Genomic DNA, 23077 nt, shown 5'->3' with positions numbered 1-23077 from the left:
AGCTGAACATATATAAAAAATTTATTGTATCAATTGTTTGAATAATAAAATGCACAAAAAGCACAACTACAAAATCATCCCGAGTGCCCAAAGCACCCATTCAGCTGCAGATGTGTCTCAAGTGTTTAAAAGCAGCTGTAAGTTTAAGTTTAGTTAATAGAGCTGCATGAAAGTGTACCAGTGGGTATAGTGGTAAGGTTTCAATGTAGGACTGCATACGTCTATATGACTGCATAGGCTTTAAAAAATATTTATTGGGGTTTTTTGATGTTGTTGTTTTTTAATCATGACTGAATATCACACGTTAAGGCAAACACGACAAATTATCTAGAAAACGAATATAAAACTTGTGGGTTATTGCAGACTTTTTTCAATATGCAGCTTTAGTTTTAGGACCAGCACATTCATGTGTTTGAAATTTCATAACTGCAGATGATGCCTGGAAAACCCAAAGTCACAACAGACCAAACTGTGACAGATAAAAGATACATGATTTAGTCTGTTATATATTTATTCATGGAAAAATACGCTTTTTTTGTTCAGATATTTTAAAAAAAGTCATACTTATACTAAAATGGACAGTTTAAATTGTGACGTTCTTTTTTTGACCATTTCCCTACAGCTGGTTACCTGGTTAAGTTGAATAGGCTTACTTTTTGTAAACGAAATGCTGTAACCCTTTAGTTTTCAAATTTGGGAAAAAAAATGACCACCTGGTAACAGCAAGCATATATATTTAAAAGACTATATGCAGATTTTTCCTGTATAAATTCTTTGAATTATAAACACATCACCCCCGATATATAAAAGCTATAATAGGTCACCCAGCTCTGCTACATATTTCAGCTCTCATTCTTGTCCATCAAATGCAAATATACAAATTTTTGTTTCGGCAGAAAGATGGCGAAAGTATGAAGCCTAGAAAAAAGTGTGGGACAGAGACACTTTCAGAACCCGCACAAAGGCATGTAGCAGTTTTAAAGAACCTGATCTGGATGAGAACCTAAATTTATTGGGTTCTTTTAAATAGTTTTTATGTGATTTTGCTGGCAGAGAAGCAGCATGGGATTCCCAAATACATTTGGGAGAAAACAACGCTCCTACTTCAACAAAACTTAAATTGCGTAAATTGGTTAATTTGTTTTTTTTTAAATACCCTCTTTAATGTCCACCTTATAACATAAAAATAGCATTTTAATTATGTTATCTTCTTGTAATGTTAAAAGGTCCTTGAAGCATTAGACATATTTACATACCTGCAGCTATGCCTTTCCCACACCTCAGTAGTGCTTTTTTTTTTTTTATCATTAACTGAAATGTTTTCAGGTTGGTCTCTTTTGTCCTTTATTGTGCTGCTTTGAGCAAATTTGCCTGATGCACAACAGTGTTGTTGATTTTTTGGAGGTGTCCGTTGCTCTGCATCCTACAGCTGCCCATAGCATCCCTCTCTGCACAGTTTTTGCAGGGAGTCTAACCTGAACTTAACACGCATCGTAGCACTGTGTGCTATGATAAGTTCTGAATAAAGAACCCGAGAAAGTAAATGCAGAGGTAACAGCAAGCTTTAAGTCGAACAGAGTAACAGAAAAATTGAAAAAACTAAGCTGAACACATTTTGAGACAGCAGCATCGCACAGGAACGCAGCCAGTCTGACAAAAGCAAAGGCAAAACTATTGAAAACCACACAGAAAGACGCAGACTACAAGGAGACCACAGAGATTTAAGAGGTGCCCCTGAATGTAAGCATCTCCATCCAACGATTACAAAAAGTCCTATTGTCCAATGAGTATTATACAGTAACCAAGACCCAGACAAAGATGTGTTGCCTAACAAAACAAGGATGTGGCTGCAGGTGAAGACCATGTTATATGTACAGCAGAAAAGGCTGCTGTAATTGAACATAACTCTCTATTGAGAGTTATGTTCAATTACAGCAGCATGGTCTGATTTAACTCCTATACTGAAAGCTGACTGAGGATTTTGACTTTCAGCCTTTTCAGTGAATTCGTGTTACAAAGTGAACGATTACAGACACAAAAAAGCCTGCAATACAGGAAGGAATGAGGGGCTTTAGGCTGCAGTTACTACATTCAAGAAGACTGATGCAACTGTGTAAGAGGGAGAGGAAAGGAGGGAAATGATGACTCCTTTAGATCTTATTGCAAATATTTGAAATCATTTGCATTTGGCTTTGTGCAACTTTTATGCAGCTGTCAGCATGTTGGAAAATGCGCATGGTCATTGTGCTTTTCTTGGCTGCGTTAGACCAGTGCTTTGTGTAAAATAAAATCAGTGCGTTGTGGTTGGTTCAGTTGTGAAAATGCAAAACTGTGTTAAGTTTAACATGTCATATAGTGCAGCTTGAATTTACCCAGAGTCTCAGTAACATTTACAAATTTGTGTGATCAGTGTATAAAGAAATGTGCAAGTATGTATGCAACACTAATCTGAATGCCTGCAATTTTACCTTGTGAATATTTATATTAAACTAAGTGGTGCACAGTTGTACACACGGTCTGTGTCAGCTTACTGCTTAAAGGGGACTCGTTATGCTTTGTCTCATCAATCAGTGTCGCAGACTTTACCTGAAAGGGAGAGACACTCATTTGCTATAAAGAGAGAGACAGGCGTGCAGCTTGTTGAGCTGAGCCTTGATGCAGCTCCAACAAGTGCTTTAGCACAGGCGTATAAGAGAAGTATAAGTAGGATTTCTTTGAATAGTGAATCATGTAAAGCTACTCTGGAGTCCAAAAATGAAAAGAATATGCAGCTGGAGATGAGCTGAAATAAACTTGGCATCATTTGATAAGCCTGGACTTTTACTGCTACAGAACTGAGGAGAAAGATTTGAGTCTGGATTTGAAAGTCTGCACTTAGCCACCCTGGCGACCTTGGACTGGAGGTTTGTGCCAAAGGAGAAGAGCTCTGTGGCCAAATGCTGTATCCTCAAAGGAGTTTAGTTACTGAATCCAGGGACAGTTAAGAGCCCAGCGTGAAGGGTGTGATGGTGTATGTTGAGTAATGGGGCTGGAAATGTCAGGGGAAAGATAATCCGATTAGGACCTTGAAGGTCAGGAGGAAGATTCTGAAATCAGGTCTGGCTTATATTGCAAAGACACCCGGACAGGACAATTATGATCGAACTTTTTGGATAACAACTGCTGCACTTTGAACTTCCTGAAGACCACTTGTTGCTGTCAATCAGTTCTGGGTGTAATAAAGTCGGGTGCAAGGTTTGCAGCATCTGAAGTGGATGAGAGAAACTAAATCTGGGCTGTGTTATCTAAACAAAGAAGAAAAATCAGATAGATAATATTATTTTTGAGGTAAAATCTCAAAACTTACAAAATACAAAAGGTTTTCTGTCTTTTTAAATGCTATTATTTGGGTTGTGAGGATTAAAAAAACTGTTTTGTTTTTTTTCATGATCAGATAATGATTGATTTATTGCAGCTTGGGTATGAGAAGCCTTTAAATCCATGTTTAAAAGGCTTCTAACCTTAAACTATCAATACTTAGTTACTAAAAGACATTCTTTGTAGCACTGACCCAAAGTCCTTGTCAAAGCAAGTCTCACCACTGTCAGTAAGTCCAATTTAAAAAAAAAAAAAAAAAAATCTTCAAATTTCAAATTACTTGAAAGCCAACTCAAGTCAAAACTTTGCGATATTCAAAATTTAGAGATGACAATTCAAATTTTTACTCGTATCTGCCTGGCAGAAACAATCTTCTTTATAAGGAAATAGGAGCCTTTGGTGGAGTGTTTTTATGCAGTGGTTTTGTTAGTCTGACCACCTTGACGTAGCCAACGAACTAAACGAACTTGACACCCCTACACTAGAGGGCGTTTGAGCGGGCTGTGTGCCTGTGAGATGAGTTCAGGGCAAAATTTACCCACTACGAAAGGAAACTTCGCGAGATTTCTGTGATGGCTAACGATAACTAGCCTGCTGTGTCAAACCACAGTGACACCGGTCGTGGTGATCCACCTTACAGATGCAGACGCTTGTTTTGATACTCCAAGTCATAGAGAGGAAATCACAAAGCTAACCGAGGACAGAAAGGTGCTGTCTGTCGACTTCAAACACTCCCACCTGGCCCTTGGACTGTCCGCGACTCTCGTCCTTTAATCGCTCAGGTCAGTCGGCATTACGTTCAGCATCCTGCCAGCAGTCTGGGTTAGCTAGCTAGGCTAGCCGCAGTCACCACGGGAGGTCCATGAGTTTCCGTCTGATCTGAGCAATATGCTGAGTATGCACCGGTGCCTTTAGCAAAATAAGTATGAAAAAGAGTCAATAAACTTGCTGCAAGCGTGTAAATTTATAATGCCACCCTGACATGAGTGTTCCGTAGCCGTTCGCTGCGCTAACGTTGCAGATAGTCCAGCTAATGCACACGCTAACTGATGGGGACTGAGCTAACAGCAAGTGTGCTAGGTTTCAAGAAGCAGGTTGTTTGGTGCCCTCCGAGCTTCGTCAGCAGCTCAAGTGACAGTCACAAGAAGTAGTTTAGAAACGTAGACGAGGTTAATGACCGGCAGCCAACCGCTGGCGAACTAACTCCTGTCAGTGTCAGTAATGTCTCAATAAATATTGCGTTATTGATTTAATCTTTCTTCATCGTCTTCTTTGCTCTGGGTCCTGTCATCAGCAACACATGGGCCTTCTCTGTTACTACAGAAATTTAGATGTGCCCTGTTGTCCCAGTTACGAGTCTTAACTTGCCTTTAATCTCAGAATATTATGGGGAGCATAATTAAGCTGATTACTCACATCCACCTATGATTGTAACTGGGTGGCTCTTTGCAGGAGTGTCTTTTCAAGCTCAATACAGAGAGTCATGTTCCGGATGACGTCGTCATGTGGATGTCTTGTCAGTGTGCATTTTCTATATATATCTGTATAAGACCCCAAGATACTTAAACTCATTCACTGGGGGCAGCAGTTCATCCCTGACCTGGAGTGGGAACTCCACTCTTTCCTGGTTGAGAACAAGCTCCAGCTGAAAGAATGAGATAGATACAAGTGGTGGGAATGAGATTTCTCCAAAGGGTGGCTGGGTGAGAATTTTGGTCATTTGGGAGGGACTCAAAGAAGAGCCATTACTCTACACATCGAAAGGAGGAAGCTAAGGTCTTCTGGGCATGTCCTACTGGGATAACACTTTGGTGTTCAGGGCCAGTAAAGCTAGCAATGTCTTGTTGTGTGAGACTGAGGTCTAGGTTTCTTTGCTTAGGCTGCAGCCTCTATCACCTAACTCCTAACAAGTGGTGATGGATGGATGGGCTTATACATTAGAGTAGGGGAGGAACAACTCTCCAAATCCATGCTTTAGGTCGTTCCTAGGTTTGTTTGTTTTTTTAAAAGCTCAGACAGATTATCATAGTTATGGGCTCATCTATCTGCTCCTGCAAAGACACAAGGAAACTTACAACTATGGCATCTATTACATATACGCTTATATAAGTTTTTTTTTCCATGTAAAAGCACTGCTTGTACTGTAAAGCAAAAAAAATATAAACCTTAAGGAGTCTAAACAAAGCCACATTTAAAAGTGTGTTTTTTCGCCAAACCAACAACTCGCAGGCAGTTTAAATTCAGTGGGCACAGAGATGCCTGACAGGCTGTTGAGGCATCTCTGCTGTTCTTAGTTAATTTTTATAACATCCTGAATATTTGCAAAAAGGAAAATTTTCTTTGTCTAGCACTGACAGAAGTGTTAAATAGTCTGTATGTACTAGGAAAATGTTGAATCCATAATTGTGCACCTTTTTTCTTCACATGTGATGTAACAGCGTGCAGTTAACTTCCCTGGAAGTCCAGTCTGGTTATGTTAGTGCTGCTGCTGCTGCTCCACCATGTCCGTTGCCTAAAACCTGCAGTCTTGCTGTGAACTTGTGCTATCAGCATTAGCATTCAGGGCCTGCATCACAGAGACTTAGTCAGAGTTTTGTCTCTATTGATCTGCTAATGGCTCTTTTCTCCATATTGAAACTGTCAGTTAACGTTGATTGTACATCGATATAATTGATCAGCTGATTAACCCAAACATCTGCTGTCACATTTTAAACTTTACCCCGGTATTTTTAAAACAATAATACATGAGCCTATTTGGCTTTGTGGTAATTAATCTAGGTTTATAAAACACGAATAACAGAAATGGGTGAAGTGTAAAAGAGCTTTTTGTCATCGTGCCCACTCATCTGACAGAGACAGGATCATGGGGAGGGGGAGGGGGGGCGCGCAAACCCTCCTTTATTATACTGATGCATTTCCACTTGTTGCCTTAGCACTGGTTAAACATGGCATCAGATTTGCATTCTTTAACCAGTCTTGAGCATGTCTATGTGGGTGTTACAGGAGCTGCAGATATCTGCATTGCACTTTCACTTTCAAGAGTATTGCATCCACATTTCCATAGTGCAACAGGGCTATAGAGGTATTTGGGAGGTTGGTTGTTTAGGCTTTTGACAGCTCACTTTGCAGGAGCCTTTGTCTGACTTTATGCTAAAACTAGGGCATAGTAAGTGTTTCATTTGCCTAAAATAGGTAAATGTTCACTAAAATTATTCAAGCAGGAAAAAAAAAATCTATGCCATCAATAACAGTTGCAGTTGGTCATGCAGTATTCCCATGTGGCTCTTGGTATTAGTGAAGTGAATTTGTTTTTTTTAATTTTAGTTAAAAAAAAGTATGTTATTTTTTTTAACTTTTAGCTGTTTTCAAGTTTTAGCTTTTCCAATTGAAGGATTTGTTAGAGAAAGTTCTTAAGCACCAGATTTAACATTGATGTATAACAAGTAGCCTAGAAGAATAATTATAAAATAATAATAATTTTTAGTTGTAGCCTCTGAAATTGGTTTTTGGGATTTTAGGAGCTGCATTCTTTTTTCTTTTTGCTGAGATATTTCCACAGGGCAGTTTTATGATGTTGGGTTTTTCTTCTTAGGCATCATCCGGCCTCACTGTGGATCTTTAGCCCCTCGGACAGGGCAGTGGCAGTGGCAGAGGTAGAGCCATCAGGGACCAGACCAGCAGGAAGCAGGGCTTCATGAGCGCCACGGGGCAGCAGCAAGGGGGGGGTCTGCGTACTCGCCGAGGCCTTAGCCGGGACAAAGACCCCGGGCACGGCATGGGCATGGAGGCAACCTGCTGGCTGTCCCCTGGAGTCCTGCGCAGGCTGATTGAGTTGCCCTCACCCCCCCTGTCTCGACACCAACTCAAGAGACTGGAGGAGCACAGGTAATGCAGGTTTCTGCTGTGTATGCTGAACTCAGGAAAACAAAGTGTTAGTAAGTGGAGTGAAAAGACAGTGACATGTGGAAAATCTATTTTATGTCAAATGTGTACTGTTGCATTACTGGATGCTTGTATTAAAAACGAGCAAAGATTTCAAATAAGGAGGTGAGCGTTTCTACAGCAATCCCTGTGAGCTAAAAGCACATGCTCAGTTTTTTGTTCTACTCTTGGCTGTGTATGATTTCAAACAGAGGGTGTAGTCATAATATGATCATCTCATGCACACAGGTGCAGTGTTCAAATCCTTTTGTGAGGGGCACCCAGTCAGAAGAGGGCTGACACTGAGTCACGAGATGCTCCTCTACACCAAATATTAAAAAAGTGTGGCAGCGTTTTTTAACTTCACAGGTTGCCTTTTAACAGTCTGAAGAGAATGGAGCTGAGTCCTCAGCCCTTGTCTACAATATCAGTTTCCAGTTCATATTTATAGCTAGCATAGTGACTCAAATTGTAATAATTTTCTGTAGAGACTTTAGCTTCAGGTCTGTGTTTGTGGTCTCCACAGCATGAAACACGACTTGCCTGCACCAAGTGTTCTCACAGACTTGTTTCAACGTGGAAAAAAAAAAAAAAAATGAAATGATTCCCACAGCCACTCAGATACAATACCTCCTAAATTAAACCCGATTCCTCCAGGAAAATTTGTGACTTAAGCTTATATTTGTCAAGATTTGTGCTAGCGCTCTCTATTATTGAAATATGTTATTCAAAAATAGTGTTACATTAATGGATAACAGATATACGTAGTTATTATGATTGGTTTAGGAAAAAAACTGCTGGTATGTCAGGATTGACGAGCTATGTTACTGTTAACAGATCAGGCCTGTAGCAGCTTGTGCTAAGTTTTTTTTTTCCCTTCCCTTCTTCGTGTTTCCCTCTCAGACTCACCGGTCGGGTTGAGTCACACCTCGAGTTGAGTCAAAAACCTTATTATCACTTTCAGTTTAATTTAAGGTCAAATAATGCATCAGAAGTGAAAACATATTCTTCCTAATTAAAACGGAAGTCATTTCAAAATTTAAAAAAAGTTCAACAAAAGTACTTGTTTGAATTTAAGAACTTAATCCAAATAAGTTAACAACATTGTTTGAGTTTAACCACAGAGTTCTGGTGAACTGTTATTTTGAAGCCATTAGTCTTGTCTGAGACTAATGAGCTAGCAAAACCGACATCTTCATTATCATCTTTAGTGTTTCCATCAGGATGTTACAAGCTCGATGGGGTGAAATTGATCCCCTCTTGGGCCTAAGCAGCTGGGATTTTATTTATTTTTAAGATGTTAAATTAGGGTGTTAAGATAAATTGGCTAATGATACTGTTAACTGGATTTACACATATAATAGCAGTCTTAAAGAAGCAGCCACAGTGTGTTATCTAAAATGTGTAGGAGGTGACACGGTGCTGGAATTTCTTGCAGTGACGTGATTAAGAACATTAAAAATCCATCCAAATGGAGTTTAAGGTAATGTTTTTATTGTCTGTGAAGGTTCTCAGTCATCCAGGTCATCGTAGTCAAAGGAGCTTACAAAGAAAAGTGTCTGGACTTCTTTAAGTTGCTTGAAGACGTTTCACCTCTCATCCGAGAAGCTTCTTCAGTTCTGTTTCTATTATTAAATCTGAAAACAGCTTAAACATTTTAACATTTAAAGGACTGGCCACTAGCCACCTCTGAATTCAGAGGACTTATGGTTATTGGTTTAAAGTTTTTAATGATGCTATTTGATGTCTATGGTATTTACCTATGAAGGGTTTTTGTTATGTTTGTCTGAAAGGTACTATAGAAATGAAATTGTACTTTTAAGTCTTTTTAGAATGTATTTAGTTATAATTTAGAGCACAAGCTGAGAAAAGTAGGTGAACCCTTCAGTTTATAACTCACAGAACCTCCTTTAGCAGCACCAAACTTGAAGTATTCCCACAAGCTGCTAATGAGACTTAAACAAGCACGAGGAGGACTTACGGACAAGTCCTCACTGGAAAACTGTTTCAGTTCATAAATATTTTTGTATCCTCTGTTTTGTGTCTGTAACTGTGAATGAGATGAAGATCACAAGACATTTTAAGTAATTAAAACAGAAATCTTTGCAAGAAAAAGTTTGTGAACCTTTGAGAGGAACAAATCTTCCAACTTTTAACCGTCCGAGACTAATGTAAAATTGTAACAAATATTCATGTATTTGACGAAACACCTATGTACTAAAGCAAAATGTTTTAGATCAACCATAAGCCATATAATGTAGCGTCCCATTTGTCTGGATGAGATTTTTGTGTTTTGTTCTCGTGCTGATTGGAACATTAACCTTCATTGAGTACTTTGATGATAACTCTTCATTGCAGCTCACAAACTCAAGAAACTCTAGCTGTAATTCTGTTTCTACAGCTTGGTGAGATATATTTAAACACAGTTAATAATTGTCAAGCCCTCGTAAAAGTCGGTAAACATTCATATCTGTCGCTCCTCTGTATCTCAACTGCTGCCACCTGTTGCCCATCCCTGCAGGTACAGCAGTGCTGGACGCTCCCTGCTGGAGCCTTTAATGCAGCGCTACTGGGAATGGCTGGTAGGACGTGTCCCTTCCTGGATTGCACCCAATCTCATCACCATCATTGGCCTGGCCACCAACCTCTTCACCACCCTCGTGCTCGTCTACTACTGCCCAACTGCCACTGAGCAGGTTAGCCGATAATCTTAAAGAGGATGAGGTCCATAGCTACAGCGCTACTGTTATTGTTATTTTCTGTCAGTGTTTTATATTAAAACATAACCAGATATGAAAGTGGTAAGATTAGGTCATAGAAGCTGCTGGAAGGCTTTTAATGTGAAGCATCAGAAGAGCTCGGAGAAAGAAAAGTGTAATAAGAAAATCATCAGTTAACTCATGATTGAAAGCAGTGTTGGTAAAGATGCTTTTAGATTGGTATATAAAAGAAAAACATTGGCACTGTGGTGTTGTCTGTGTGTTTGTGCACATTTAAGCCTCAGTGTTGCTTTTTTGGAGGCAGAAATGATGTTAATTGAACACAGGATGGAGAGAACTTTCAAAAAAACAACAGAAAAATAATATAAATGTGCTTATTAATTCTATAAAGTTGGACATTTTAACATGGGAATCTATGGGGTTGATGAAGTTTGAGGGTCAGCCTCAAGTGGCCATTAGAGGGACTGCAGTCTTTTTTGTTCTTGGTGTTAACTTTGCTGTTCAGATGCTGAGGTTGCTGCTTGGTCACGATTTCATGTTTTTTGTGGAAGTTATAAATGGTTATCAATATCAATCTTATTAAACAGGCTAATAAGTATTAAATGCATGTTTTGAATAAAGTCACTTTGAGCTGACTTAATTTGTTGACAAAGAGTCAGGATGAATGAATCAAATCATAAAGACATGTCACTTGCTCTGGCTTATATCCATGTAGACAGCTTTGTAATGATCTTTTAGTCTTTGTAATGCTAACCCATTGGACTGTAACTGTATTTAATTTCCACTGAAAACATCCTGGTTGGTCTGGAGAGTCCACATACCTGAATACCAGTGATTTTCCTTTAGAACTACCTTCAACCTCCAACAAAAACTGTTGACTTTCATATGTGAGCTCTTAGGACTCAAATATATGAGAGCTTCTTTAATTACTTCAGCTACCGTATATATATATATATTTTTTTAATCTGGTGATATTTATTTGGGTGACAGAGGGGAGTAAAAAGGCAACTGACGTTCTTGCAGCCAGCACTGACATGTTGCTGCTGCTTTTGTCATCTGTGGGTGTTTCAGCTACATTAAAATATCAAATCTCACAATGAGGGGGGAAAAAGTGAGAGTATTTCTGTCTGCTGTTACATTAGAAACTGCACAGGTGCTTTTGTTTCTCCAGTTTCCTTAAGGTTTAATAAATTATTCTGATTCTGATTTGAGTGCGTTTGTCTGTAAAGACTTGAATGAGAGCGACAAGTGAGGCATTTTACACACATGTAATAATAGACTGAGCTGGATGAGTTACTACAACTACAAGCCTAAAGGCCAAAAAATGTAATGACTGTTCAGATGATCTCCGTTCATTTCCACTCACTTAATTAATCTACATCATTCATTCATCATTGTATGTGAACAAGGCCTCACACTGAAGCCTTTACTTCATAGTAGGAACTAAACTCCCCACCCAGTTCCTCTTTCACCAGCACCACAGTACTCATTATGAAAGGTGTTGGCACAACCCTAACAATTGCAGTCTCTGTGTTTATGTATGTTAATGAGGTGAAAGAAACCATCATGTTCATGCTGCCCAATCCTCCACCAGCCACGGCATGTAAAATTTGCCTTAGACCGCACCTGTTCGTGAGCATCACCATAGAGTGACCTCTTCTTCATGTGATTATTTGTGTTTTTTGCTCCAGGCTCCTCTCTGGGCATACCTGTTGTGTGCGGTGGGTCTGTTTATCTACCAGTCGTTGGACGCCATCGACGGGAAGCAGGCCAGACGCACTAACAGCAGCTCTCCGCTGGGTGAGCTGTTTGACCACGGCTGTGACTCCCTCTCCACCGGTCAGTTTACATCCTGTTTGATTCTGTGTTTCAGAAAATCTGAAGCTCAGTGAACAATCTGTGTGTTTTTTCTCTGCAGTGTTTGTGGTGTTGGGAACCAGTATAGCAGCGCAGCTGGGCACCAACCCAGACTGGATGTTCTTCTGCTGCTTCGCCGGGATGTTTATGTTCTACTGTGCACACTGGCAAACATATGTGTCAGGAACGCTGCGCTTTGGGATGTGAGTCAATAAAAACTGCGTATTTTCCTTTTCTTCTTTAAGAGAACAGTTTGCAGCCGTTTTTCTTATCTGTCAACACACGTAGTCGTCTTAAGACCAGTCTGTTTCATTTCTGATTTCACAGCAGTTCTTACTGATGCTTCACTGTGCTGAGTTTGTTAAAGAATTGATTAATATCTCATCACCGCACACCATTAGTACCTGTTGCTTTGAAGACCTTTGTCTCTATCTGTGGTGGAAAGTAAGACAATGACAGATTTCTTCTGATCTCCACAGTGAGCAGTTGTGCGTGGGTTGTGTATCAGTAAGCTAACATTTTATTTGTACGCCTCAGCCGTAAAAGGCTGATGGGGTATTGTTGTCCACCCATCGTGCGGGTGGACGTAAATTTGTGAATGTAACTCGAGAACAAGGCGATGCTGGAGCTTCAAATTGATATCGTAGGTGCACCTACTAAAAATCTTGGACGAGTTTAAATTTCAGTGACCTTGACCTTAAGGTCAAGTTTTCTGAAAATCCTGCGAGTACGATAACTTGAGAGCAAGGTGATGAAGGATTTTGAAATTGATATCATCGGTTTATCTACAGGGAGGCTAAGTACTGTTTATTTATGGGGGGGTTTAAATATGCAACCACTTTGCAATATGCAATCACAGCCTCACTGCTGTTCATGAAATACATTTTTGGTCTATTGATTCTTACTTCTGGGTGCAAATGTTCCTTTTCTGTTTTTTTTTGTTTTGTTTTGTTTTTTTCATTTTACATTTTTTGTCAGTCTCATTTCTTCCGTCATGTCTATCTACATAGACTCGCTCTATGTAGGATTTAAAGGATTAATAAATGTCCACATCTGGAGGCTGGAGTAGTTCAAAGTTCAGACGATTACCTCAAAACATTTGTGCTGTTTTAATGGTGTTCATAATTATTTTTAAAAAAAAATACTCTGCTAGGTTTAGGCACTACTTCCTGACAGGACAACTCATGGCCATGAACTTGATTTACTTGAGTTTCTGTAACTATTCCATGTTTTGCCATGAAGCCAGGCCAATTTTACAGTTATGCAAAATTTTAAACTGAAAGCAATAAAGGCTGCTGAAGTTAGCACAGCTAGCATTAGCCCCACTTTGTGTATTCTGGCATTTTATATGCGTAATATTACGCACGACACAAATGGCCGCACAATTCATAGGATTTTATTACCAAAGGATGTTGTTAAGTCTCAAATGGTACTTAAACACACACATAGAGTCTGTAGAGTCTGTTTAATTCAATCTGTTAGGTTTCAGATGTTTTTCTGGCTGTTAAACTAGTCAACTAGTCTGAGTTTTTTATTATTAGTAGTAAATTGCTCAGTTTGTCAGCCATTAATCTCTGATTTTTATTACAAATGAGGGTGACATAAAATTTTTATGGTGACTGACTTAAGAATTGAAAACCCTGTAAAGTTCTAGTTGTTTACTTGACCTTTATGTGCGCTCTCACTTTTATTGAACTCTTTCTGTATAAATATAAACACTGATTTTTCTTTGAACACAAATATTAGTTTGATGTGATTTATTTTTAAAGCCAGCATCTTCATATTAGGCAGAATGGACTATTAGTATAGAAAGAATGTCGTCATTTTGAATCACCTTCTGACTTTACATACTGAAACCTGTGAGAATCAGAATCAGAATACGTTATTGATCCCTGGGGGAAATTATTTTTTTTGTTACCCAAAAAAAAAAAAGTTTGTTAAAGAATTGATTAATATCTCATCACCGCACACCATTAGTACCTGTTGCTTTGAAGACCTTTGTCTCTATCTGTGGTGGAAGGTAGTCATAAACAGGTTTTTCAGGAATTCAGTCCAAAGCTTTGAAAAAGTTAATAAAAGGTGCAGCGAGTTAATTAGACCTGAGGTTTAGTCTTGTCATTAGATCGCAGCATTTACAAGTTCAGGTGACCCGCAGTAAATGTGGATGTGTTCTGTGTGTAGATTTGATATAACAGAGGTGCAGCTCTGTCTAGCAGGATTACAGATGCTCACAGCCACTGTGGGTCCCTGCCTGTGGAACGTGATGGTAAACTTTCTGGCTGCTGCCTGCATGGCTCGCTGTTGTCCGCTTCCACAGTGAACTCTGACCTGCATGGAGTCACATGGTCAGATCAGCTCGTACTCATTTCTGCTTGAAGGTGCGGTCAGTAAAATATGGCTCTGAGTAGCATCAGCTGAAGCAATTGGGCAGCTAGCTTTCATCTGTTAAATATAACATTTATAAGATTTTAGTTTCAAACTTTTGTTAAGAAGGACTTTATGCGTTTACATTTTTATAAACTAAATATTTTGATTAGAGGCCATAACAGAGCCTCCACCTGGTTTTACAGAGTGGCTGTACACGCTCTCTGTTGTACCTCTCTCTTAATGTCAACCGTAACATATGGGCAATGAACCAAAACTTTAAAACTTGGACTTATCACTCTAAGACCCGTTCCCACTGATTTTCAGCCAATGACGTGTGTAATTAGGTATATGTCAGTCTAAGAATGGCTTGACAGCCACCTTTCCACTGAGACTATTTTTAATGAAGCAGTATAAGAGTGTATTAACTGAAGGGGCCAGATGCATCTCTCTTTAATGGGGTTTTTTCGCCTCTTAAGAATATGACTTTCAGATCCTGTCTGTCTGCTCTACACAGGTTTTTTTTTTTTGGGGGGGTTGTTTTTTTTAGTCCTCCCACGTCGTCTTTTGTACTCAGTTTAGTTTCCTCAAAATCTTTAAAGACACACTGCACACCAAGCTGACAGATGCCAATTTATTCAGCTAACAGCTTTTTGGGTATAAACATAACATGCTTTTTGCAACAGGCTGCTAGTCACAAAGTCTCTGTTATGTGTAGACAAAACATTGGTTTAGCTCTTGAGTTGGGTGCCTTTATCCTGTAATGATTCATAGGTCAGTCTTCTGTAGCTTAAAAAAACAAATAAAAGAAAGTCCTGGAAATGGTCAGGTGGAAGGACTTGACTGAAAATGAATGGAAAAAGCAGCCAATGTCAAGAGGAAAAACTTTGAAAGACCCTCAGAAAACTTGTAGAATTACTGCTCAACATCGCTTACAAAAAAATTTAATCTGGCTTCTTGGAAGCAAAGCATGAACGAATGAGTGGTGGCTTCAGACTTTCGAACAGTGCTCTATATCCCAAGACAGACTGTCAGCTTTGGAGCCAATAATAAATGAAAACATGTTATCAGATGGTTTTCATAATCAAAATATAAGACAAACTTCGGCTGTCACCATGATCACAGCAAGAAGCAGATAAGGTGGAAACGAGCAGCAGAGGAACTGCAGCCTTGCTCGGGTATTGTCTACATGCATCAAACCTGATGTCCTAGTGACGTTTACTAGACCCATGTCACAGTTTGCCCTGCAGTAAACTTGCTCAAGTCAAAGAGATCAGGGGAGTGACTCACTCTGCTGACAAAACTCGTCCTTTTGTTGACCGAGCCAGTGAAATATTACTGATCGCACCTTTTAACCTCCAAATCAAACGTGTCGAGCAGAAGAGCGGGCTCCGTGTCCGGCAGCTTGTTGTGGAGGAATGCTGCAGGATGACTGTGTGCTGTTATACGTCACTAATCCTCACCGTAAACTCTCTGCTTTCTCCTCCCACTCAGCATTGATGTGACTGAGGTGCAAATCTTCATTATAATCGTGTATTTGCTGGCCGCCGTGGGAGGATCTGCTTTTTGGCAGTCACTGGTAATTCTGATTGATCTTAATCTGAAGAAATTGGAACCAATGACAGTGAGACTGTAATGTCATGACGTTTAACTTGATCATTTCACAGTAATGCTGCTCTAACAGTCATGTTTGAACTGTTTTACTGTAATTGTTATAAGTAAGTGCCTTTTAGTAGTCTCTAACATTAGTCATGGTTGTTTAAATGAGGGTGGTGTAGTGAATGTGCTCTCAAAGTACAAAAATGCAAATTTTCTGTCTGATCAGGATTTGTTTTGATGACTTTGTGTTGCATAAAAGCATCTAAGATTTCCATGTCAATGTCTCGAATTCCAGATTCCGATCCTAAATATCCAGATGAAAATGATTCCTGCCATCTGCACTTTGTTAGGAGCCATCTTCTCCTGCACCAATTATTTCAGAGTTATTTTCACAGGAGGTGTGGGCAAAAACGGATCCACGATAGCAGTAAGCCCTCAGTGTCCTGTCCTGGTTTGTAATGCCTCTTTTTGACTGATGCGCTGCACAGCTCTGCCCTGGTGCCTTATGAGAACCGCCCAGTGTTTTGACCAGCTTGACAGCCTATTTTTACATAGCAGATGAAGGGGTAATTTACACACGGGGGGAACTTGATCTGCAGGCTGTGTCTTATGTAGCAGAGTACGTACAGCTGAAACCTATGTTAATGGATATCTGTAAAAAAAGAGCAGAATAAAGTTTCATTTCCGTTCAGAATAAAAGCATTGTTAGGCTAGCTTTAGTTTGTGTTACAGTTTTTTGTACCTGAGCAGCTCCTCTGTCAGTTTCCACTGATATTAATTGTCTTTTTCTCCTCCCTTGTCTTGCAGGGAACCAGTGTCCTCTCTCCAGTCTTACATATTGGTTCAGTCATAATTTTGGCGATGATGATATACAAAAAGTCTGCTGTCCAGCTCTTTGAAAATCATCCATGTCTTTATATCCTGGCATTTGGCTTTGTCTCGGCCAAAATCACCAATAAATTAGTTGTAAGTCAAACATACTTTTTTTTTCCTCTCTTTATAATCATCATTAGTTTATATTTACTGAATTATGGTTGCGCTTTGTGTTTTTCACGGTTGTTATTCCTGATATCCTGCATAAAGATAGTCTGGAGAGGATGAACGATGCTCAGTGTTCAAGAAGGGTTTTAACATTTTGCAAGTTTTACTTGTGAGCATCAAAGGTGTGATTAGCCTAGCTTAGCATAAAGACTGAAAGTAGGATAAAACTGTTTGAATAGTTCCATCAACAAACCAAAAAAAGCTTATGTTTTTCACTTTGTAAACCTCATGCATGAGGTAGCTAACGTGCATATTTAATTGTTTCAGCTTTACTTCAGCTTATCAATGAAATAATAATTATTGGGAAAGGATTCCTGAAAAAGCATAGACGCTGACAAACTTAGCTATTTTTCCTAAGCCAGCTGAGAGACATGATCTCTCCAGGCTATCCTGGCTCTGCCCTGGCGTCTCTTCTCTGTTCAACATGTCGAAACGCCACACCTAACTCCTTTTGGTGTTGAGGATTAGTGGCTCTACTCTGAGCCTTTCCCAAATAACCAAACTCCTTTATCTCTGAGGGCCCAGACAATGAGGAAGCTAATTTCCACCACTTGTTTTAGTGTGTAATTCTTTCCGTCACTACCCACAGCTCATAGCCGTACGTAAGGACAAAGACTGCCAACCAGTAAAACTGCTTCCAGGTTTTTGGTACGGCATCCAAAACACTGCAGACACTGCAGGAGGATAAAAACAGGATTGTTTGTTTCTCTAATTTACACTGTTGGCTTTTCAGCCGCTTTCCATCAACAATCACGACACACGGTTGAAACTTAACATTAAAACTCAACATTTGACTCTCAGTTTAATTTATTGGTTGCTGACATTGTTGCCAACAGCAGCAAAAGGGACTCCGATCCAGGCAGGAGGCTTTGGCGTGAACTTTGCATGTTGTCTCCTCGTTCTCACCCAGGTTTTCTACTGGACCTTGAGTTTCTGCTGGCATTAAAAAACATGTTTGTTACTGCTCATCATAACAAAAAGTTATAAATACAGGTTTCAAAATAGAGATTCACAATAAGATTCACAAATGCCACAAATAATTATTCTAAAACCTGTTATTGTAAAAAATAAATAAATCTTTGGGGGGGGATTCAAGAGTCTAAACATCCCCAGGAAGAGACTTCTGAACTGCTCATGTTTAAAACTGTCTTCCTTTCCTGCTCAAAGTGGAGAGATGCTGGATGAGAGGCATCTCTGAAGATGTTCACAGACTAAACTTTATAAAATTAGGACAGAGATGGGGTGGGAAAACTCCCCAATAATTTAAGATGCATGCAAGATTCATTAGGCGGGCCACCACATCAAACTGTAGCAGAGGAAGTTTGATGCAATTTATGTAGAAAACTGAAACTTCAAACAACTCCAGTGCCTTGCAGAGATGACTGTTTAATTGAAACTGTGTGTGTGTGTTTGTGTGTGATCTTTGTGTACAGGTAGCACATATGACAAAAAGTGAGATGCATCTCCACGATTTAGCCTTCCTGGGACCAGGACTACTGTTCCTGGATCAGTATTTCAATAGTTTTATTGATGAGTACCTGGTGCTCTGGATTGCACTGGTAAGTACGCACGATGCCAAGTTTGGATAAATGTGGTCATGACATTTTTACTTTGAAAAGCTGGAAAATCACAGAGGTAACTAATCATATGAGTGACGGATGTGTTCCATTTAGCTGGGTCATGTCCAGAATTCAGTGTTTATATCTTTGTGTTTTTCCTACTCTGATAGTCACAGTGTCACCTTCAGTCAGTTATTGTTGCTGTTTAATCCATAATCGTTACACCTTCTCACTGATGGTGTCTGTGCTGTATGGAAGCCCATTGTTGCCTGTAAAGGTACGAAGCAATAAGTGAAATTGGTGTTCAGTGCGAAAACCCTGCTTCAGCCTGCACCACCAGGCAGTGTTATAAATGAACAATGATGTTATTTCTAAATTAGCCCAAACATTTATGCTTGTTAACAAGGACAAACCACATCACTTAATGAATTGCTGGCATACTTCAATCATCCCTAGAAACAAAACGTAAGTCCGTAAAATTAAATATATATAAATTTACAGTTTAAAATAAACCAATTTTGTCCTTCAAGACAAAAAAACAAGTAGAAACAGATTTGTATCCGATGGACCCAAGCAGATATTTTTTATATATTTATAATTTTGGTTGCATTTGTTATTGCAGCTCTGTTTAAAAATAAATAAATAAATAAATTTTAAAAATGTGGTAATAGTGGGCTAATAAGGTGAAAACAAGAAGGTCATAACACATAAATGCTAAGTTATTACCAATTAAATGCTTGAGTAAAAGCCAACTAATCGTCTTGTATCAAGTGGTTTTAGCTGAGCAATGTTACACTGAAGTTTGTGATTTATTTTTTTTATTTTTATTTTTTTTGTAATAAGGTGTCAGAAACTGGGGGGATAGTGTGGAAACATGCATGATTTTGAGGAAACCAATTAGTAATGAGTATCGTCTTTAAAATCTTTTAGAATAAAATGGAAACATCTGTCCATTTAATTTTCTTGTATGCTGGCTTTAAAGTGGTATTAATTCATAATAATGACAAAGTATTGATTGGTGTTTCAACATATTAGGAGACTATTACTGTGTTATAATGCTGGAATTAGTCCTGCCATATGTCCCCAGCATTCGTCACAACACACAGTATGCATGGCCAATATACCAGTATCAGTGTTATACCACTGTTACCTGTTGGTTTTGCTTCATAGCCATACATTTGCTGTGTAATATTACTCAGCTAAACCCAGTGCTGATACAAGATATTACTTAATTATTTACATATTATGTGGTAAATAAGTTTTAATAAGTTGCAGGTTCTGAATTATCTTCTTGTTTTCTCCTTATGACAACACTGCTGCTGAGCTATCATAAAAAGTGCTACCATGATTTATCAAAGGGTCGTACGGGCGCATGCTGGAATATCTTAAACTTGTCTTAATTGGCCAGCCCATATATCACTATCTAGTTTTCATTTTCTTGGCATCAGTGGGTTTCCGCAGTGTGTTAAGCTCCTGTTTTTCTGCTTTTAAAGAGTGACCTTGTTTCCTTCTCTCCCGCAGATCCTTTCCTTGTTTGACTTGGTGCGTTACTGTGTCAGTGTTTGCAACCAGATTGCCTGCCATCTTCACATTTTTGTTTTCAAAATCAAGCCTTGTTCAGTCCTCGGCTCAGCTCCTCACTGAGGACACGCCGGCCATTACTGACTCTGCACCCTTCCTGTTAGCTGCACTCACCTTTTCTTCCCTCTGTTTTCCACGTAGAGACGCAAGGGGGGGTGACGTGGTGTAAACTGTGTGCTTCTGCCAACTGAATGTCAGGACAAATAATATATATTAAGATACTGGAATATTACTGTCATTGTCTGTTTTTCACCAGTGCAGAATTACATTTATACCAGTTTCATTTTCTGCTCCAGTACTAAGAAATCTTCTGACAAACTTACGGTTGCAAAGAGCAGATATTTCAGGAGAGTACAGGTGCTACTCAGTATGCTCAACGAGAGAAACTTACAGCGTGTTTTAACTGTTCACGTGCAAGAAAATGTATAGGAACCGAATCGTTCTCTTTGCTTTTCATGATTATAATTTTTGTAACTTTACCTTTTTGCTATTGTAAATACCAAACTGTTACACTGTCTGTGCTTTCTTTTAAGTTAAAAATCCTATTTTGACACATTTATTTAACCTTCCTTCATGTGTATGATTTTTAAAGACACTCCATCCCCTACACAAAAACAGTGCAGCTGTTTTACATCAGCAAAATGTGGTTTTGGAGGAAACCTGATGCCAGTGTTACTTCCTCTTTCTTTCTTTCTTTTCTGTTTAAAGCAAATCAGAACGTCCTTTTTGTACAAGCCTGCAAATTATTTCACTGCCACTTTCTTGGTTAAATTTGCACTTTGGATTTAGGTTCAGGTGAGAGTTTGGTTTGTTTGTTAAGCTCTTTGCTAATATAGTCATCATGAAGTTGGTACTTTTGTTACGGGGTATAGGCTTTCTTTTATTTATATTGTAAACGTAAAGGGGGCTGTGGACGAGGGCAAAAGGTCATTTAGTGTGCTGTAGTGAAAGGTCCGTCAGCTCCTTTTGACCTCATGTACGAATGAACTCAAATTTCTCATTTTTCAGTTGATGAGAGCAAAGATCAAAACATCTACAGGTGGAGTGAAGCAGTAGACTTATTTCATCCAACTCTGTTACTGATCTCTGCTTTATTTATTGGTGTTTTTTGTTTATTCGTTTTGTTTTTAAGTGTCAAATTCCACAATGATAAGAAAAATAATCCGCCTGCTTCTTTGTTTTTGTTTATTTTTCTGAAACATTTTATCCTGTGTACTTTTTGCAAAAAAGTCAGGTTGAAATTGGTATTGTTTTGAAAAGCAGATTAACATGCATTTTGCGCTCTATATTAGATGCATTCCCTGCAGCATGTCAAAATAAAACTGCACTCCATGTGTGTTCCAGTAGTGCAACGGTTTAGCTCATTTTTAATGATTTATCTGGCTTTGAGACATAGACTATGCTTGTTAGTAGGTCGGTTAAATTTCCCTTTCACTGTATTTGTCAAAGAACAGTTTTGAATAACAGAAAATGTGAAAATGAAACATACACATGAAAAATGGTCCTTCGTGTGTTGCAGCTACTTTACTGAATCACTGCTGTGTGTTCAGTGTTACCATCCGCCTGCACAGTACATCACGTTTCCTCCAAAACACACGCCTGCCTCAGCAGAACAGGTGCGCATGTGAGTGTGCGGGAGGTGAGGTCACCTGATGATGTCACGGGTTTTAAGGTGGTGACTGATTGAGTCAGATCAAACTTAATAAAAATGTGTTGATTTGAAATGTGGCTGCTGGTCGCTCTGCCTCCACATCGTCGTCGTCATCTGATGCTGTTACACCTCAAACCGAATGTGTTTATCGCTGCTGCTGCTGGAGAGGACCTGTAGTGACGGCCTGCATTCACGTGGAGCTCATGTTTGTCCTTAACAGCAGGGGTTAGCTTCTTGCTTTTACATTTTGTGCCTGTTTTATTTACTTTCTGTTGAATACTCCCATCTGCAGATACTGTGCTTTGCCTCTGCGCCGTGTTTGAAATGACCCACAATGCCAAATGTTGACTGAATTGAGAGGCTCTCAGTGTACATTGTCCTCCGAGCTGCGTCATTGTCTCAGCTGGATGAGTTCTTGTGCAGGGCAGCGGTGGTGGTGTTATCTGGATGAAAAGAGACTGATGGCCATTGATTCATATAAACAAAGCCTTCTACACACAAGTGTTAAAGGACCACTTCACCCAAAATCACACAAACCATTGTCCTCTAATGCCTTAAGATGAAATATTATGGCTCAGTGTATTGTGTTTTTATATCATGCAAATAAAGTCATTTTGAGTAAAGAGGTTTAATGAAAATAAAGGTTAAAAGAAAAACATTTGCGTGAGGGTAGAGTGCTTAAAGGTTTTGTGTATAATGTGATGGAAAATGGGAAAGTTGGAACACATATTTAAAGTCTTGACAGCTCATATAATGTATTTTTTAAGTTGTTATTCCCTTTTTGTCAGAAAATGTGAATATTATAATTAGACTAAATGGGAAATTAATGTAGAAGAAAAGCTTTAATATACTGAGACTAAAACTACAATAAATACTGAAAAGCAACACTGCTGGCAGAGGAAAGAATAGACTATAAAGGTGCTGAAAGAAGAAAATTTGCAATACTTTGAGAATGAAATTATATTCAGTGGATGTTTTCTAAAAAATACATTGAAAGTTTCTGCTGCGTAAAAAATGCTGGGCAATAAAAATAGTTTGGTATGGTAGAAAATAGGGAAAATAGCTATGAGTAGGTAAACTGCTTTAAGATATTTCTGGATTTAATCACTTCATAATGAAATGCCAATGTGTTTTTCAATGGTAAAGTAAAATTTAAAATATGGTAAAGACAAAAAAAATTTATTTTAAGTTTATTCATAATTGTAAAGAATAAAATCATTTTAACAATATCAGAATCTAGCTTCAGTTTTGGGGCAAAGTAAAACTAAGTTGATAAACAGAGAAAACCTTAATTTCTCTAATATTTCTGTTTTGCTTTGAAGGCATAAAGAAAAATTAAAATCTCAGAAAATTCTGAGGTGGTTTTGCGGTTTGGATGAAGTGCGTCTTGAAGAACACTGATGAGTCCATTTTTTGTTGATTTGTTT

The 23077-nt window shown here is 38.8% G+C and overlaps 1 protein-coding gene across 1 annotated transcript; it reads left to right on the top strand.

The window, feature by feature from the left end:
• The first annotated feature begins 3912 nt into the window (after positions 1 to 3912).
• On the top strand, positions 3913 to 22308 carry cept1b (choline/ethanolamine phosphotransferase 1b). Its single transcript, XM_082534278.1, has 10 exons — positions 3913 to 4139; positions 6950 to 7242; positions 9800 to 9974; positions 11690 to 11837; positions 11917 to 12058; positions 15714 to 15798; positions 16114 to 16245; positions 16626 to 16784; positions 18293 to 18418; positions 19940 to 22308. The coding sequence occupies exons 2-10, from the start codon at positions 7052 to 7054 to the stop codon at positions 20060 to 20062; spliced, it is 1281 nt and encodes a 426-aa protein (XP_082390404.1). The 5' UTR covers positions 3913 to 4139; positions 6950 to 7051; the 3' UTR covers positions 20063 to 22308.
• The last annotated feature ends 769 nt before the right edge of the window (positions 22309 to 23077 follow it).

Source organism: Aulonocara stuartgranti (assembly GCF_965226115.1).
Source record: "Aulonocara stuartgranti genome assembly, chromosome: 5".
In the NCBI taxonomy this organism is placed as follows: domain Eukaryota; kingdom Metazoa; phylum Chordata; class Actinopteri; order Cichliformes; family Cichlidae; genus Aulonocara; species Aulonocara stuartgranti.
Note: the sequence above shows the minus strand (reverse complement) of the source record. Positions and strands in the feature narration are given on the sequence as shown.